The sequence below is a fragment of the Oncorhynchus mykiss genome, chromosome 28 (genome assembly GCF_013265735.2).
Source record: "Oncorhynchus mykiss isolate Arlee chromosome 28, USDA_OmykA_1.1, whole genome shotgun sequence".
NCBI classification, from domain to species: Eukaryota; Metazoa; Chordata; class Actinopteri; order Salmoniformes; family Salmonidae; genus Oncorhynchus; species Oncorhynchus mykiss.
The window spans coordinates 24,799,122-24,819,551 of NC_048592.1; the positions used below are offsets into that span (position 1 = coordinate 24,799,122).

The following is a 20,430-nucleotide window of genomic DNA, read 5'->3' on the forward strand; positions in this document are numbered from 1 at the left end:
TATATGTATTTAGCAGCTCCATCTGTTGCTACTGGATGCTAACATCTTCCTATTAGACTCCTAGATCAAACCTACCTCTGCTCTACTTGCTTGGCTTCTGACTTTCAGGGCATCCCCGGCTTTGATCGGTCTCTCTCCCTCAGCTCCTCAGTCTGAGCAGATCTTAACGGCCTAGCTAACTGCTGCTGCCTCCCATTGTTCTCTGCTGCAGATACTGTTCCATAGAAATAGAATGATGGCTTCCTGCTTCATTCCTATTTTGTACAGTCAAAATGGCTGCCAGGCCACCCATTATGCTGTCATTGACTTGAATGGGGGAGGCCATTCTATTCATTCTAGTTCTGTTGTACGCTGCTTGCATGCCATTCTAGAATCCAGCTAAAGCTTTTGAATGCAATGTTACATTACATTCCTCATCATGCTTTATGTAATGTGCTTTTCTGAAGCATAAGCACTGGTGTACTGTGAAAAAACAGCTGTCATTTGTTTTGTGTGCACACTTACACACTCACAATAACCTATAGCTATAGTGTAGCCTAGTGGTTGAACAGGATTCCCATGTGATTCTGGGAGGAATGGGAGTGAAGTTCTAGAGTCCAGTTCAGGACAGGAACAACAGGCTACAGCCCTCAAACGCAACTCTGGACCTCAGTCAGTTCCACAGCATTTTTTCCCTTTGTTCCCCTCTAATCAGGGACTGATTTTAGACCTGGGACACCAGGTGGGTGCAATGAATTATCAGGTAGAGCAGAAAACCAGCAGGCTCTGGATGTCTTAGGGTAAGAGTTGAGTACCCCTGGTCTACAAGAATAGTTAAAAACTGAGTTTTATTATATATTTTTTGGGGCGGAAATGTCATGTGGAGTGTTGCACGAAAACGACTGTAGGCTAGGCCTAATATGGTTTATGTAATAAAAAAGAAATGGTCATTTCCCACCTCCCCCTTCCGCCGGGGTCACTCCCGTAGTATTACATTTGTTGTATAAAATGCGGTTTAATCAAATAGGCTACCAGCTGGAGAGTGGGACAAGCAGCATTGCTGCTCTACTCACTTTACCATCAAGCCCAATTGTTTACGTATTTAACTATACCCGTGCCATCTGAGGTGAAGAGTGACATAAAAATAGATCACCTGAGTGGCAGTACTGCATAAGTCTATGTTCAAATGGCCACATTGGGAATTTTCATGTGTGCAGTGCTCAGTTGTAGGCTACAGATTTGTGCTGTTATGTGCAAACCATACCTGCTGGGGGGTCTGCCCTCATCCTTCAGCCTTAATCAATATACATTTAGGTCATTTAGAATACGTTCTTATCCAGAGCAACTTAGGCCTACAGTCAAATCAAACTGTATTTGTCACATGCTCCGAATATAACAAGTGTAGACCTTACCGTGAAATGCTTACTTACAAGCCCTCAACCAACAGTGCAGTTCAAGATTAGTTACAAAATATTTACCAAATAAACTAAAGTAAAACATTTAAAAAAGTAACACAATAACATAACAATACCGAGGCAATATACAGGGGGTACCGAGTCAGTGTGGGGGGGGGTACAGGTTAGTTGAGGTAATTTGTACATGTAGGTAGGGTTGAAGTGACTATGCATAGATAATAAACAGCGAGAAGCAGCAGTGTACAAAACAAATGGGGGGGTGGGGGTGTTGTTGTCAACTTAATAGTCCGGTGGCCTTTTTTATTAATTGTTTAGCAGTCTTATGGCTATGAGGTAGAAGCTGTTCAGGAGTGTTTTGGTCCTAGTCTTGGCGCTCCGGTACCGCTTGCCGTGCGGTAGCAGAGTTAACAGTCTGACTTTGGTGTCTGAAGTCTGCCAATTTTATGGGCTTTCCTCTGACACCGCCTGGTATAGAGGTTCTGGATGGCAAGAAGCTTGGTCCCAGTGATGTACTGGGCCTTACGCACTACCCTCTAGCGCCTTATGGTCAGATGCCGAGCAGTTGCCATACCAGGTGGTGATGCAACCGGTCAGGATGCTCTCGATGGTGCAGCTGTAGAACTTTTTGAGAATCTGGGGACCCATGCCAAATGTTTTCAGTCTCCTGAGGGGGGAAAGGTTTTGTTGTGCCTTCTTCACGACTGTCTTGGTGTGTTTGGACCATGATAGTTTGTTGGTGACGGGGACACAAAGGAACTTGAAACTCTTTACCCGCTCCACTCCAGCCCCGTCGATGTTAATGGGGGGGGGGGGGGGGGGGGGCGCAGATCTGTTGTTGCTACGCTTACCACCTTGGGCAGACTGTCAGGAAGTCCAGGATCCAGTTGCAGAGGGAGGTGTTTAGTCCCAGGGTCCTTAGCTTAGTGATGGGCTTTGTGGGCACTATGGTGTTGAACACTGACCTGTGTTCCCTCAGGGAGACACAAATGTCGGTGACGACACCAGTTGGGCCTGGCAACCGATATCGCGGCGCTACTTCCCAATTTCAGGCTATATCAATTTCCAGACAGGATGTAATAGGTTTCCCAGCACAGGTTACTTACTGCTGTTGAATTAAATATATCAAAACAGACAGGGTTTTCACACATGCTAAATGTCAGAAAAGCTTCTCCATTATATTTTTGAGGAACTTGTGGGAGGGCTACATCATTAGAGGTTGACATGGGAGTGAACATTCATTATTGTTCTGTCATTGTTGGTAATGGGCTTATAAGTACGCATTGTATTCGGAGCTTGTGGCAAATCACATTTGATTTGGGAATATTATTAGTGGCTGGGCATTTTGGCAAGGAATTGCACGGTCGTTGGGAGTGAGGTAATGATGTCTGTTAATCTGTTTTGAGAAAGGAGTTGCCTGTGTGCATCCCATATGGCAACCTATTCCCAATGTAGCACTCATTTTGATCAGAGCCCTAAAGTCCCTGGTAAAAAGTAGAGCACTATATTGGGAATAGGGTGGCATTTGGGACATATCCGAGATGTCTAGCAAAGTCAGCTTTAATCTACTGTAACAGGTGTGGCTAACAAGACTACTGCTATGGCAAGATTACACTAAATAGATGGTTTCAGTTCATATCTACACTACCTAATGTTGAAGGGGTTTAAAATGATTTTTCTCCAAACGTGCTTCAGAAACCCCATTCCTTTCATCTGAGCCATATGAGGGATTACATGATGAAACTGGCAAGCCTATTCTAAAGCTATACATTCTTACTCTCTACAAGCTTTAATCACTGTGCTGTGCAGGTGCCCTACCAGTAGGGTTGATAACCACAACTAATGTAGTGTGTAATGTGTGCTTGAGTCATAAATTGGCACCAAATAATTTTTATTGAGCACTACTTTCAACGAGGCATTCAGGACACTCCTCTTGAGCCATTTGAGATGCAGACTATGTCGGATCCAACATCTGTGTTGAGTTGTTTTGCTTCTCCCTCCTTCCTGTCCTCAGAGCCCAGAACATGTTCCGCCAGGCCATGCGTTCACCAGTCATCATGTTCCATGTGGTTCCCAACCTGATGAAGGCCCAGTACGAGCAGCTGTCACACAGCGAGAGGAACCCCAACGTGGCCTACTCCTCTGGAAGCTTCAGCCCTGACTCCCTAGCCAGCGAGAGAGGCAGCACAACCTCAGGCCTGGACCACACCCCACAGGTCTCTCTACGTTTTGTATATTGTCTGTCGAGTGTCCAGAGTGCTGCAGCGGTCTAAGGCGGAGCATCTCAGTGCTACAGGCGTCACTACAGACCCTGGTTTGATCCGGGGCTTTATCACAGCCGTCCGTGATCGAAAACCCATAGGGCGGTGCACAATTGGCCCAGCGCCGTCCGGGTTACGAGGGTCTGTCGTTGCGTTTATGATGCAAGGCAAATTTCTTTTAAAACTGATAATGAAATGCTGTCTTATCTTATATCACAGAGGATGTCCCGTGGTCCCCACCCTCACCAGCACCCCGAGCAGGGTGACGCCTACACCTCTCTACCTCACCCCCATGGGCTTGCCCATGGGGGCTCCATGGGCAAGCCCCCATTAGGCCACGCCCCTCCAGGCCGCACCCCCTCCCCTCACAGGGTGCTAAACTCCACCCCCACGGCGGGCTTCACCAAAAAGGTCGGCAGGAGACTGAACATCCAGCTGAAAAAAGGTCAGACGACACACATACACACCTAAAAAATATGTGATTGGACCTCACAGAGAAAGCATTAATCTAATCCTCTCCAGCACATCTAATCCTGGCCAGGGGTCTAAGATAAATTGTCTTAAGGCGTCAGCATGCTTCAGTTCGGCTGGCGCCTAGCCGAACTCGGCTTGTAGACTACCGTAAAAGACCATCGCTTGAAAAAAAAGCGGCAATAGTATGCACTTCCTCAAAATAGTCCGAAATAATCTAAGACAACTCAAGATGTCTATTAATTTTGATGTTTTTGCCTTAGAAATATTAGTCGCGCAATTTTACTTCTAGCAAATGTTTGGTACAGTATTTTTCAATAAAAAATGTGCATGAGTTGTCTCGTTGAATGACAAAGATTTTATTGAAGAATCCCCCCTGTTGACCAATCACCGACGAAGGGACTTAGACGTTGGCTCCAAACTTCGGCTTCGCCTCCAGAAAATGTGTGTGCCCGAACAACTGAAAAACCTTGCTTAACTCCAAAACTAACAAAAACACTGCACCAAATACCCTAGTTTCAGACTCTTAATTATCCTTACACCTCTGAAGACTCTTGCCACTTCCATGCCAGGCAGAATAACTTTTGTTTCATCTCCGAACACTCAAACTTGTTTCTCCACCGACTGTTGGATAAGAGGAACCATGGGGTGTTCAGATCCTGACTGCACCTTTGTCCATCCTGAGACATACCATGTGGTTAACCTGACACTCACACCTCACCATTGTTACAGCCCCCCCCCCCCCCCCCCCCCCGCATTTGTTTGTCCAAAAATAACAGGTGTTCAACGGTCAAATTATAAAATGCAACATCTCTAATGAAATGAAACATTAGAAAGAGTGTAAAGATAAGCCAAGACCTACATTAAAAAAAAATCCAAAATTCCCCCAAATAATTAATGAAATAAGCTAAATTTAAATACCCTCCAAAAAAGAACGAATGGCGGAATTAAGTGCAGTTTGCCACGACTACAAAGACTGTAATTGTGGTAGTACCCGTTTCAAGTAGGCTGATTTTTAGGCATTAGGCTACTTGAAGGTGAAACTATGAGAAATCAAGGGGCCTACTGTAGCATTTGGAATTTGACAAAGCTTTAGTTACTTTCTTAAATTATAGCAGGTAAAATGGTTTAATTATTCATTGTTTGTATCATGCTTATATTTATAAGTACTTTGCGTCGTACTGTGAAACTGCTTGAGGTGTTAGGATCCCTTTAATCAATGACGCCTTTGTTTTGGTTATTTTATTAAGTGTGTTATTTTAAATACACTTCAAATAAAGTTTGAATTGAAGTTTGATATTGGGTCTTTAATTGACAATTGTATGAGTATAGACTCTATAAACTAAATAGACTGTCGTTCTTAAGACATTTTTAGAACTCTGTTATATGCCTATTAAATAAATGTTTGGCATAGGTTACCTACTGAGCTGAACTGGGCCGTGATATGAGGACAATAGACAAGGTGTAGGGGCTATTAGTGTAAATATTTAGTGTAACGATCCATGACCTTCCAGAGCCAACTAATCAAGACTGGTCAAGCTCTGATTCAATACTGAGCTTCTACTTCTTATCATTACAGGTATTCTGACTGACTTGTACACGCTTGGAAACAGGCCATTTTACTCAGTGTTACTTTCCCTCAGTCTAAGAATTTAGCCTCTTAGATTCTACAAATAAAATGCTGTGTTTAGGTCTGTGTGATGAGGTTGGATAAATAAATACTTGTTCTGTTAAGGAGGAACGCAGCAAAGGGTTTGGGTGGAAATATATAATTATTACAGTAGCTTCCAAATAAACATATGCCAGTCTCATCTCATTGATTCATGAAGAGATGCACACTTCAGAATCATTCGATCTAGCCATAGACTTGTATAAAGATGGCCAAACAGCTTCACACTTTTGCCTGAAATGGTGGACAGAAAATGTGTTACAGATTGAGCCATAAATTCCTAATGAAACACACTTCAGGGGTGTATGCAGTGACTGACAGCTGGACAGAGTTGGCACGGCACAGGCCTCTGCCATAGGAGACACACACATACCGGTCTCTGCCATAAGGACCAGGTGTGTGTGTGTGTGTTCCTGCCAGGTGTGGTGGGCAAGAGGGCTTGTTGCTAAGCAGCCACTCTGTCTGTGTAGTGTGCACTGTGTCAAATGCAATGTTGAAGATAGAAGGGCCCAGTCCATATGGCACACCAGCACTGTGTTGGGATGTCTCCACTGTCCTGGACTCCTGGCCTGGAACCAAGCCAGAGTACTGAAAGGCCTAGGCCAGAAATCAGGGATGCATCACAACTTTCACTCTATTCGCTATATTATAGTGGACTGGTCAAAATGAGTGCACTATATAAGGAGTACTGTAGGGTGCCATTTGAAAAGCAGCCCGTAACTCCCAACCTGGTTGATTCCTGTTAATAAGATCCCCACTGACCACATCCAGGTGTCTATCGTTCCATTTAGTAGGAGGACAACGTAAACGTAGCTCTGTTATCATCCACCAAGTTCTGGAAGACATTCCTCCTTCCATTCCTTGTTTGCTTTGGTTGAACGAGTACAGTAGTTGCAGATTAAGATTAATTTATGAGACTTTGCCTGGCTTGTTATGTGTCGAGTGCAGACTAAACCTTATTTGGATGATAGATTTACTTGGTTAGTTTGCTTGGTAACTCCAACTCACTGGCCTCTTCACAAAACCCAAGCTGTAACACAATCAATCTGGAATTAGAGCACGTCTTTCCTAATCAAGCTAATGTGTCTTCAAAGATCCTGTGTACCATGTGAAGCATAGCGATGGTTAAGCCATTTACTGGTAAGTGTAATACGTGCCCATACTGTGGTGGGAAGTTGATTGGCTTATTGACATGGAAGGGATTTAGAGTGTTCTGAAACAGAATCCTCTGAGCATTCTGGAATCCTCTGTTTGCGTTCTGCCTTGCTTGCATTACCGTACACAGCTCAGACAGTCAGACAGAGGGATTAGGCTGGGCAGACATTCTGAGACATTCTGAATGTGGTGCCGTCTGGGAGAGAAGCGGTCCGATCCCCATCCTCTACACTCTGAGTTGGTCTCATTAGGGCGGGAGGGTTCTGCAGGTTCAACACTGCGTCTTGTCTCAACATTCCCTACTAGTCCTCCAGATTCCTTCCCATGTTCCATTTTCCTCTTGGAATGCCTGTTTTGGTTTTCTATGGCCATTTGGACTATATGTTTTATTGCTGTGTACGTCCTAGTGTACCTGTGATATGAAGGCAAGTTCAAATATAGGCCATCTCACACTTTTTCTCACACTTCCCTCAGGTCCGGAGGGTCTGGGTTTCAGCATCACATCGCGTGACGTCCCCATCGGCGGCTCGGCGCCCATCTACGTGAAGAACATCCTGCCCCGAGGAGCTGCCATCCAGGACGGACACCTCAAGGCTGGAGACAGGCTGCTGGAGGTGAGACCCGAGATGAAAGGAATAGCGCTCACTGCCTGATCACCCTTCCTGTTTGCGTTGGTTTATGTTATGTTGGCATCATACAGTCTGCCACATAGACATGTTTAGGCTGTAAGGATCATATTAGTGATCTCAGTGGCGTTTAGCGGTCTCAAAATGAATGTGAATCTGTATGTTACTAATGGCCATTTGCCTTCCAGGTGAACGGAGTGGACCTGGTTGGGTTGACCCAGGAGGAGGTGGTCTGTCTGCTGAGGGCCACGCCCATGGGAGGGGCTGTGGGGCTTGTGGTGTTACGACAGGAGGAGACCTTCCTGCCCAGAGAAGTGGTATGTCTCTCTGCTCCCATATCACAGCAAACCCTACTTCCCTCCACTCTAGGACCCTTAGAAAGTAGAGTCCCCATTTGTCATATGTCCCCTACTCTCAGGAAAGTATGTGTGTGTTAGTTTGTATGTATGTTGTTAGGTCCTGTGGTTGTATGTATGTTGTTAGGTCCTGTGGTTGTATGTATGTTGTTAGGTCCTGTGGTTGTATGTATGTTGTTAGGTCCTGTGGTTGTATGTATGTTGTTAGGTCCTGTGGTTGTATGAATGTTGTTAGGTCCTGTGGTTGTATGTATGTTGTTAGGTCCTGTGGTTGTATGTATGTTGTTAGGTCCTGTGGTTGTATGAATGTTGTTAGGTCCTGTGGTTGTATGTATGTTGTTAGGTCCTGTGGTTGTATGTGTGTTGTTAGGTCCTGTGGTTGTATGTGTGTTGTTAGGTCCTGTGGTTGTATGTGTGTTGTTAGGTCCTGTGGTTGTATGTGTGTTGTTAGGTCCTGTGGTTGTATGTGTGTTGTTAGGTCCTGTGGTTGTATGTGTGTTGTTAGGTCCTGTGGTTGTATGTGTGTTGTTAGGTCCTGTCGTTGTATGTGTGTTGTTAGGTCCTGTCGTTGTATGTGTGTTGTTAGGTCCTGTCGTTGTATGTGTGTTGTTAGGTCCTGTCGTTGTATGTGTGTTGTTAGGTCCTGTCGTTGTATGTGTGTTGTTAGGTCCTGTGGTTGTATGTGGGTTGTTAGGCCACGTGGTTGTATGTGTTAGTATGTTGTTTGTGTGTCTTATACCCTGTCACAGATCTAGTTCATCTCCCAGTTCTCCAGTAAGTCTTGTTCTCCTAACACATGACCGTTCAGCGTGTTGATTGATTGTGCTGCTCTTTATCCTGGTGAGTCCCAAATGACACCATATTCCCTGCATAGTGCACTACTTTTGACCAAAGCCCAAAAATCTTGGTCAAAAGTAGTGTGCTATAGGGAACAGGGTGCCAGTAGGCTGCCATTCGGGACGAAACCCCTGATCCAGTTATTCTCAGTGGGAACCTGTAGCGCTCAGCTCCCTCAGAACAGATTAGATGGATGGATGGATGGATAGATGAGGGAACAGTCAGGCCTGGGACAGACTGAGAAATGCACATTGTGTGGATTATCAATCAGATTGAGCAAGCAGCACCAACACACTCCAAACCAGTAGACCTGGGAGTAATGTTTCAGTGACATGAAATACCTCCCAAATGGACCCCTATGCCCTATGCTGCACTACTTTAGACCAGAGCCCAATGACACAGCCACGGTATTGTCTAGAGGGTGACGACACTGTTTGAGATTGACTCATGTAAACATTAACAGTCAAATGTAATGTACATATCATATACATATATTGTGTGTACATAGACGTTCAAGGGGTTAATTTTTTTTACATTGAAAGGTTTTATTGTTTCTTAAATAATACAATAATACAACACATTTGGACTTTTATTAGTGTCTGACAAGCAGGGCGGCAGCGTAGCCCAGTGGTTAGAGCGTTGGACTAGTAACCGGAAGGTTGCAAGATCGAATCCCCGAGCTGACAAGGTAAAAATCTGTCGTTCTGCCCCTGAACAAGGCAATAAGATTTTGTTCTTAACTGACTTGCCTAGTTAAATAAAGGTAAAAAAAAAAAAGTGTTAATGCTGGAGTTATTTATGAGGACTAAGTCAGTTTATACGTCTCAAATGGCACCGTATTCCCTACATAGTGCACTACTTTTAACCAGAGGCACTATAAAGAGAATAGATTATCAATGGCTCCTATATTATGTCCCAACTCAACCGCCAGTGTCCTTAAACACCTGTCGAGTACTGAGCTGAGTTATTCCCCCTGTTGTCATAATAATGGGAAGTGGTTTTCTCCTCTCCATTAGTGGAGCCCAGTCTTCACCACCACCCAACAGCAGGTTCAATCAACCTCACCACCCCCTGTCGATGAGTTATTACAACTGAAGACTCGCACACCATATTGGCTGGCTGTCACTCTGGGTCTATGGCTTTTCATCAGAGCCTTATCGAGATCAATACTCATCCTCTGAATAGACCAGGTTTCTTTCACTCAATATGTATCCCAAATGCCACCCTATTCCCTATGTAGGTGCACTACTTTTTACCTGGGCCCATAGTGCTCTGGTCAAAAGTAGTACACTATATAGGGAATAGGGTGCCCTTTTGGAACGCAGGCTCAATCTATTCATCTGTCTGCTGCCGTCTCATCTGACACATGAAAGGAGAACCTCTTCTACCCCCAGGGTTAGGGTTAGTTAAATTACACATGAAAGGAGAGAACCTCTTCTACCCCCAGGGTTAGGGTTAGTTAAATTACACATGAAAGGAGAGAACCTCTTCTACCCCCAGGGTTAGGGTTAGTTAAATTACACATGAAAGGAGAGAACCGCTTCTACCCCCAGGGTTAGGGTTAGTTAAATTACACATGAAAGGAGAGAACCTCTTCTATCCCCAGGCTTAGGGTTAGTTAAATTACACATGAAAGGAGAGAACCTCTTCTATCCCCAGGCTTAGGGTTAGTTAAATTACACATGGGAAAGAGAACCTCTTCTACCCCCAGGCTTAGGGTTAGTTAAATTACACATGGGAGAGAGAACCTCTTCTACCCCCAGGGTTAGGGTTAGTTAAATTACACTGGGGAAAGAGAACCTCTTCTACCCCCAGGGTTAGGGTTAGTTAAATTACACTGGGGAAAGAGAACCTCTTCTATCCCCAGGCTTAGGGTTAGTTAAATTACACATGGGAAAGAGAACCTCTTCTACCCCCAGGGTTAGGGTTAGTTAAATTACACATGAAAGGAGAGAACCTCTTCTATCCCCAGGCTTAGGGTTAGTTAAATTACACATGAAAGGAGAGAACCTCTTCTATCCCCAGGCTTAGGGTTAGTTAAATTACACATGGGAAAGAGAACCTCTTCTACCCCCAGGGTTATGGTTAGTTAAATTACACATGGGAGAGAGAACCTCTTCTACCCCCAGGGTTAGGGTTAGTTCAATTACACATGAAAGGAGAGAACCTCTTCTACCCCCAGGGTTAGGGTTAGTTAAATTACACATGAAAGGAGAGAACCTCTTCTACCCCCAGGTTTAGGGTTAGTTAAATTACACATGAAAGGAGAGAACCTCTTCTACCCCCAGGGTTAGGGTTAGTTAAATTACACATGAAAGGAGAGAACCTCTTCTACCCCCAGGGTTAGGGTTAGTTAAATTACACATGGGAAAGAGAACCTCTTCTACCCCCAGGGTTAGGGTTAGTTAAATTACACATGGGAGAGAGAACCTCTTCTACCCCCAGGGTTAGGGTTAGTTAAATTACACTGGGGAAAGAGAACCTCTTCTACCCCAGGGTTAGGGTTAGTTAAATTACACATGAAAGGAGAGAACCGCTTCTACCCCCAGGGTTAGGGTTAGTTAAATTACACTGGGGAAAGAGAACCTCTTCTATCCCCAGGCTTAGGGTTAGTTAAATTACACTGGGGAAAGAGAACCTCTTCTATCCCCAGGGTTAGGGTTAGTTAAATTACACATGGGAGAGAGAACCTCTTCTACCCCCAGGGTTAGGGTTAGTTAAATTACACTGGGGAAAGAGAACCTCTTCTACCCCCAGGGTTAGGGTTAGTTAAATTACACGTTGGAGAGAGAACCGCTTCTACCCCCAGGGTTAGGGTTAGTTAAATTACACATGAAAGGAGAGAACCGCTTCTACCCCCAGGGTTAGGGTTAGTTAAATTACACTGGGGAAAGAGAACCTCTTCTACCCCCAGGGTTAGGGTTAGTTAAATTACACGTTGGAGAGAGAACCTCTTCTACCTCCAGGGTGAACATAGGCCTGGTTCTTCTTACTCTGTTGTTGTGGGATAGAGCGCTGGAGCAGGACATTCCTCACCCTAGGCAATGATTACTGATATAATGATATCTATAGAGGGCCTGTAGTGGTGCGTATAGGTGTGCAGTTTGGTAAAGAAATGCTTTCTCTATTGGTATGTGAAACACTTGTTACTGGTACCACTGTACAGTGTACAGTCCAGATAAATGCATGTTACTGAAGATACATGGATCATTATTAGACATTTTAGTTTTCATTGCTGTTCATTTTCTCCAGTGGTATTCATATGAGCCTGGAGGTCCAGAACACTGCTGCTTTTCTCTTCTACCTGATGTTTAATTCCACCCACCTGGTGTCCCAGGTCTAAACCAGTCGTTGATTAGAGAGGAAGAATGAAACTCAGCAGTGGAACTGGCTTCAAGGTCCAGATAGGAGTTTGCCTGATGTACACTGTAGATGCTCCTCCCTCAGTTAGATTTGATGTACAGCGTTGCTGCAAACATCTGTCATTGACTACAGTTCTTCTATCCCCTGTCTCCCCTAGAATGCAGAACCCCAGATGCAAAGCCCCAGAGATTTGGTAAGTCACCTAAACCTGTAGCCTACACTACACAGTGGAGGCTGGTGAGGGTAGGACGGCTCATAATAATGGCTGGAATGGCATCAAACATTTTATTCTGTTCCAGCCATTACAATGAACCAGTCCTCTGATTTAAAGTGTTACCACTGTCCCGGGCCCACCCACCCCTGGCTGCCGCTGCTCAGCACCTTGCCTGGGTCCTGCAGCATGTTAGGAGCTAGCCTGCAACACTGCCAATTAGGGCTGCACGATTATCCACATTTTTATTGGAGTTGGGATGCACAATGTCCATATCGGAAGAGGCTGTGATATTTTGAACCGCCATTGTAACGCACTTTCCATTCTTTTCTTTTTCAGTTTTGATTTATTACTCAAGTTGACAGTGTTCTCTACTCAGTCTTTCCTCTTTAGGCAGCTTCACAATCCCCCTGCCCCCTGTCACTCATGCAGGCAGTTCCTCATGCTCCAGATTCACTCAGCATGCATTGACCAAAAAGCAGCATGCAGTCAATAGATTCCTAACTTGAACTATGCAGCTTTCCACTTTGCTTCTTAATATAAATCCACATTTTCTACATGATACAATTTGTTTGTGTATTTTGCTCTCTGCCAAACTCTAGATCATTCTATTTCTATGATTCCAACAGGTGTTTTGATCTATGATCACAAATAAAATCGCCATATTTGGTACAAAAATTGTAATAATATTTTTTGCCGATATCACGCAGCCCTACTACCAATGTTTGAGTAAAGGGGCACCCAGTACATCACTGGGGCTGAGCTCCCTGCCATCCAGGACCTCTATACCAAGCAGTGTCAGACTCCAGCCATCCAAGTCAAAGACTGTTCTCTTTGCTACTGTACGGGAAGTGGTACCGATGCGCTAAGTCTAGAACCTTCTACCCCCAAGTCATAAGACTGTTAAATAGTTCATCCTGGTGGCTATTGGTTAAGTATTTAACTATCTGCATTGACCCTTTTTGAACTAACTCTTTGTCTCATCACAAACTGCTGTTACTGTTTATTATCTATCCTGTTGCCTAGTCACTTTATCCCTACCTATATGTACATATCTACCTTAATTACCTCATACCCCTGCACATCGACTCGTACTAGTACCCTGTGTATATAGCCAAGTTATTGTTGCTCATTAGCTGTGTTTGAATACCCATACTAACATACTGCGCTCTGGATAACATACAGTATATACTCCATTTCCGTCACAAATAGAATGGTTAGTATGAGTGTATCTGAACACAGCTATTGAGTATTTATTCCTTATTATTTCTCTATTTTTCTCTTTGCATTGTTGAGAAGAACTCATAAGTTGTTGTTTACGAAGCATGTGGAAAATACTGATTTATTGGTTTCGAACCCATTCAATGTTACTGGGGTAACACCTACCTATCCCATGTCAAAGAAAGGCTTAACATGCTGCCGATGCTCATCTGAATTAGAGGGGTAGCCCTAGAATAGAGGGATACTTTGGTATTTTGAGATAGAGGGATACTTTTTACTATTCCTTCATCTACTTCCCCAGAGTCAGAAGAACCCATGGATACCATTTTTGTGTCTCTGCGTTCAGTTTGAGGGAAGTTAGAGGTAGTTTGAGCCAATGCTAACTAGCATTAGGCTTCCAGTCATTGCGCTATGTTGGTCCTCCCTTTGCTGCTATAACAGCCTCCACTCTTCTGGGTAGGCTTTCCAATAGATGCTGGAACATTGCTGCGGTGACTTGCTTCCGTTCAGCCATGAAAATTAGTGAGGTCAGGCACTGATGTTGGGCAATTAGGCCTGGCTCGCAGTCAGCGTTCCATTTCATCAGAAAGGTTTTCGTTGGGGTTGAGGTCAGGGCTCTGTGCAGGCCAGCCAAGTTCTTCCACGCTGATCTCGACAAACTACTTCTGTATGAACCCCGTTTTGTGCACAGGGGCATTGTCATGCTGAAACCAGAAAGAGCCTTCCCCAAACTGTTGCCACAAAGTTGGAAGCACAGAATTGTCTAGATTCTAGAATGTCATTGTATGCTGTAGCATTCAGATTTCCCTTCACTGGAACTAAGGGGCCTAGCCCGAACTATGAAAAAACAGCCCCAGACCATTATTCCTCCTCCACCAAACGTTACAGTTGGCACTATGCGTTAGGGCAGGTAGCGTTTTCATGGCATCCGCCAAACCCAGATTTGTCTGTCAGACTGCCAGGTGGTGAAGCGTGATTCATCACTCCAGAGAATGCGTTTCCACTGCTCCAGAGTCCAATGGCGGCGAGCTTTACACCACTCCAACCGACGCATGGTTATCTAAGGCTTGTGTGCGGCTGCTTGGCCATGGAAACCCATTTCATGAAGCTCACGGCAAACTTTTCTTGTGCTGACATTGCTTCCAGAGGTGGGTTGGGTGTTGCAACCGAGGACAGATGATTTTTACGTGCTTCAGCGGTCTCGTTCTGTGTGCTTGTGTGGCCTACCACTTTTTGACTGAGCCATTGTTTCTCCTAGACGTTTCCACTTCATAATAACAGCACTTACAGTTGACCGGGACAGCTCTAGCAGGGTAAAAATTTGACGAAGTTACTTGTTGGAAAGGTGGCATCCTATGACGTTGGTGCCACATTGAAAGTCACTGAGCTCTTCAGTAAAGGCCATTGTACAGCCAATATTTGTTTATGGCGATTGCATGGCTGTGTGCTCTATTTTATACACCTGTCAGCAACGGTGTGGCTGAAGTAGCTGAATCCGTTTGTGTGTACACACACACACACACACCTACTAGCGTACCATAGAGTCTAGTCATTGCGCTAATACTAGTTAGCATCTTCCTTCAAAATGAACACAGAGACAAACATTTTTTCTCCCAAGACTATACACATCACTTCTTGTCCAGTTCAGATTGTCCTCTGCTTTGCTGTTAGTGACGTGGTTGGTAGTGTCAGGTTTGTAAATATTGAGTCAACCATTGTCAACATTTTATTATTGATGATGGTATGCAATGCAGCCCACAGACAAATGCAATTAACTTTATTGCACGATGTCCATAAATTCTCCATGTCCTCCAATTGTGCACTGATTGATTTAAAAAAAAATAATAATTCAAGAGTTCAGTAGGGTTCTATAGAGGGGGATGTATTTTCACTACTTAAATAATTGGCTCAGTGAATGAAATGATTCAGTGGCATTAACAACCTGGCCAACTCGTCATTTTACCAATCTGGGAGGCAAAGTCATTAAAGAATTCAATAATTCAGCAGTGTATTTCAGATGGAATCAATGCATTAGAATATACTTTGTTTTGAAATAGATCCATGATTAACTATACTGTATCAGTCAGCCATTCAGTAGCGTTATTTATACATTTGGTGCTTCTGTGACCATATCAGTTCGTTCCTCAATCCATACGCCTTGGTTGGAGAGCGAGGTAGCAGTCTAGAGTGGTAGTTCCATGTTCCCTGTGCTCCTGTGATACCTGACCGCTGCCTGCATTCATGGTTCTTATCGCAAGCGTGGTCTGTGGCCAAATGGAGAACAGTCTTGGTTATGATCCCCGCTGGCATATCGAACCAATCTTGCCTTCATCTGACTGATAATCTAAGTATAGGTTTAGTTCAGGGTGGTCCTTCTCCAGTAAACCTGTCATACCAGGACCAGGAGATGTGTAACCAAGAGATGTAGAATTTTCTTATGTGGAAACGGCCCAGTTGTGTGATTTTCCTCAGTAACATTTTACTTGAAGTTATCGTGGTGCCTAGATGAGACCCAATCCAGAGTGGGAGGCACCTTGGATCTCAAAGCAATCTCTTTCCTGTGGGATTTTAAAAGCCCTCGTCAAGCCCTCGTCAATGAATCCCCTTCTCTCCTTCCTGGCATGTTCCTACCACAATGTGAACCTACGCGTTATACACCTTGGACTCATAGCAAGCTCTCTTTCGCTCTCTTTCTCGCTCGTTCTCTCTTCTCTTTCTCAGTTTCTCTTTCCCTCTACTTCCCGAAATATAACCTCCATCTATTTCTCTCTCTCGCTCCCCTTCCCGACATATTGCATTACCATTTCATTCTCTTTTTCTCTTTTTCTCTCTATCTACTTCTCTTTTTCCTGCTCTTTCTCCTTCCGACATACTGTATGACCTTCATCTTATTTTCTCTCGCTTTTTCTCCTTTCTTCCTTTCTCTCTCCTTCCCAACATTCTCTCATCACTATTTCTCTTTCTTTTGATCTCTCGCTCTCTCCTTCCCAACATATTCTCTCCATCTTTCTTTCTATATATTTTTCTCTCTCCTTCCCAACATATTCTCTCTTCTTTCTATATATTTTTATTTCTATCTCTCCTTCCCAACATATTCTCTCCATCTTTCTTTCATTCTATATATTTTTCTTTTTCTCTGTCTCTCCTTCCTGACATATTTATTATCTCCATTTCATTCTTTCAATCTCTCCTTTTTCTATCTTTTCACTCTCTTTCCTTCCCAACATTCCCTCCATCTCTCTTTCTCGACTCTTTTTCTCTTTTCTCACTCTCTCTTTCGCTCTCCTTCCCGAAGTTCTCTTTCTATATTTCTCTCTCTCCTTCCCGACAGAGTTAACTCCATCTCATTCTCTCTCCATTTCTATTTTTCTCTCTCTCCTTCCTGACATATTACCATCTCATTCTCTTTCTATTTTTCTCTCTCTCCTTCCTGACATATTACCTCCATCTCATTCTCTTTCTATTTTTCTCTCTCTCCTTCCTGACATATTACCTCCATCTCATTCTCTTTCTATTTTTCTTTCTCTCTCCTTCCCAACACGTTCCCTTCATCTCTCTCTCGTGTATGAATTTACAAGCCTTGCCAATGAATCCTTTTCTTCTCTCCTTCCCAGCATATTCCCTCCATAATGGGCTCAATTATAAACAGCAGATGTTATCTATTGTTTGAGGCTTTGTTCCACATGACTCTCAACAACACATGAACTTGACTGTTCTGTTGTGGTGCCAGGCAAGACAGCAAGCAGCACTAAGGTTCTTATACCAGTACAGCCAGAATATCTTTGTGAGTCTCAAATGGCACCACGGTATCTATATAAAGCACTACTTATGGTCAGAAGCAGTGCACTCAGGGCTCTGAATTAGAACATGTCATTGGTAGTACTGGTGCATTACATAGGGAACAGGTCAAACACTCAGACAACAGGAAACATCACATAGACCCTCCACAACAAGTGAATCAGAACTTTGCCAATGTTAATCATTAATCATTGTGTAATTGTTGGTAGTAGGTTATTTATCTTTGAGGCAGGAAGGGTGTTAGCCTGAGGACACAATGGGGACAGTTGTCACACATGGAATGTGTTGCAAATGGCACCCTATTTCCTAGAGAATATGCTGGCATTTGGTACTGGGCCTTGGTTTACAGTTGACTTGATGCTGCTGCACTTCTAACATGTTTGGCGCTGTTGCTTGATGGGCATTGGCAGTACCATGGCATATTGGGCCTGTGGTGATCTCTGGGAGGTGTATGGGATGTAACCGTGGGTATTACCGAGTGACGCTGGAGGAAGGGAACAGTGAGGGAGGCCATTGTGGCCGACTGAGGTAACCGCCCCCAACAGTGTCTGTCCCAAATGGAACCCTATTCCCTTTAAAGTCCATTACTTTTGACCAGGGCATAGTTCTCTGGTCTAAAATAGTGCACTATAAAGGGAATAGGGTGCCATTTGGGGGACAGTCTAGGTCAAGCTGGTACCACGAAGCAATCAAGTAACACTGTTTGGCCTGTTGTGCAGACTGAGTGAAGGTCGATTGAGCAGTTTATTGGGAATGCCTAAGTAACAGTAAAGTGAGTAGCTATGTGACCCTGAGTACAGATTACAGGTCACATTACCGTCTGTCACTCTGTACTGATGATTGATGAAGTTACTGCCTTTCACCTACCATCGCAGAGCAACACAACGTAAGTATTTAATATACATGAACTCAACAAAAAAATAAACGTCCCTTTTTCAGGACCCTGTCTTTCAAAGATAATTTGTGAAAATCCAAATAACTTCACAGATCTTCATTGTAAAGGGTTTAAACACTCTTTCCCATGCTTGTTCAATGAATCATAAACAATTAATGAACATGCACCTGTGGAACGGTCATTTAAGACACTAACAGTTTACAGATTAAATTAAGGTCAGTTAAGGTCACAGTTGTGAAAATTTAAGACACTAAGAGGCCTTTCGACTGACTCTGAAAACACCAAAATAAAGATGCCCAGGGTCCCTGCTCATCGGTGCAGGTGCCTTGGTGGAAGAGTGGGGCAACATCTCGCAGCAAGAACTGACAAATCTGGTGCAGTCCAAGAGGAGGAGATGCACTGCAGTACTTAATGCACCAGATAATGTTACTTTTGATTTTGCCCCCCCCCCCCCCTTGTTCAGGGACACATTATTCCATTTATGTTAGTCACATGTCTGTGGGACTTGTTCAGTTTGTTTCTCAGTTGTTGAATCTTATGTTCCTACAAATATGTACACGTTAAGTTTGCTGAAAATAAACGCAGTTGACAGCTAGAGGACATTTCTTTTTTTGCTGAGTTTATATACTGTATATGCCATTAAGCAAATGCTTTTATCCAAAGTGACTTAGTCATGCATGCATACATTTTTGCGTTGGGTGGCCCCAGCAGGAATCTAACCCACCACCCTTGGCATTCCAAGTGCCATGCTCTACCAACTGAGCCACACAGGACCACTGATCTCATACAGTACAGTAGTACCAATCCATCGCTTATTATATCCATAGTGGTTTATATTGTCGCAAACTTCGTTACAGAAAATTACAACAAGTTGAAATTGAAAAACCATCAGTGGCAGTTACCATGTCATGGCAAGCCACATTGATCTATGATCACACACACATTCCCTCTCCCTCGACTCAGTAAGTCATCTCTGATAAAGCATTAACAATAGAATGCAGTTCAGTGCAATTAATTACTGGTGTGGCTCTTTCCGTCTTTCCCTCTCTCACTCACACACAGTGCTATTTGTTCCTATTTGTGCAGATGCGGCTGCATTCATGTTTCTCGTGTGTGAATGTATGTGTTTCAGAGGGCCCAGTGAATGTAGAACATAACAAGCCCTTGCCTTAAAGTGATGTTTCAAGATGACACCTGTTCCTACACATAAAGCACACCGTGACTGCATCAGCTGCTAGTACAGGGGGGAATGGCAGTACGGGGGGGTGTATGGATTAGAGGTCGACCGATTAATCGGAACGGCCGATTAATTAGGGCCGATTTCAAGTTTTCATAACAATCGGAAATCCGTTTTTTTTAAAATCTTTATTTAACTAGGCAAGTCTAGGCAAGTCAGTTAAGTTTTCAATGACGGCCTTGTCATTTACAAAATAGCCTCCAATACCCTACTCAACAAATTGGATGCAGTCTATCACAGTGCAATCCGTTTTGTCACCAAAGCCCCATATACTACCCACCATTGCGACCTGTACGCTCTCGTTGGCTGGCCCTCGCTTCATACTCGTCGCCAAACCCACTGGCTCCATGTCATCTACAAGACCCTGCTAGGTAAAGTCCCCCCTTATCTCAGCTCGCTGGTCACCATAGCATCACCCACCTGTAGCACGCGCTCCAGCTGGTATATCTCTCTGGTCACCCCCAAAACCAATTCTTTCTTTGCCCGCCTCTCCTTCCAGTTCTCTGCTGCCAATGACTGGAACGAACTACAAAAATCTCTGAAACTGGAAACACTTATCTCCCTCACTAGCTTTAAGCACCAACTGTCAGAGCAGCTCACAGATTACTGCACCTGTACATAGCCCACCTATAATTTAGCCCAAACAACTACCTCTTTCCCTACTGTATTTATTTTATTTATTTATTTATTTATCTGCTCCTTTGCACCCCATTATTTTTATTTCTACTTTGCACATTCTTCCACTGCAAATCTACCATTCCAGTGTTTTACTTGCTATATTGTATTTACTTTGCCACCATGGCCTTTTTTTGCCTTTACCTCCCTTATCTCACCTCATTTGCTCACATCGTATATAGACTTGTTTATACTGTATTATTGACTGTATGTTTGTTTTACTCCATGTGTAACTCTGTGTCGTATGTGTCAAACTGCTTTGCT

The 20,430-nt window shown here is 43.9% G+C and overlaps 1 protein-coding gene across 9 annotated transcripts in view; it reads left to right on the plus strand.

Annotated features, from left to right (window-relative positions):
* LOC110508784 (partitioning defective 3 homolog) overlaps positions 1–20,430 on the plus strand; it is a 227,961-nt gene that overhangs the window by 111,637 nt on the left and 95,894 nt on the right. For all 9 annotated transcript variants that reach the window (XM_036966639.1, XM_036966637.1, XM_036966638.1 and 6 more), the window contains 5 exons: positions 3,406–3,607; positions 3,872–4,097; positions 7,422–7,561; positions 7,762–7,890; positions 12,287–12,322. In XM_036966639.1, coding sequence (XP_036822534.1) covers positions 3,406–3,607; positions 3,872–4,097; positions 7,422–7,561; positions 7,762–7,890; positions 12,287–12,322 — 733 coding nt within the window. The remainder of the gene's footprint in view (positions 1–3,405; positions 3,608–3,871; positions 4,098–7,421; positions 7,562–7,761; positions 7,891–12,286; positions 12,323–20,430) is intronic.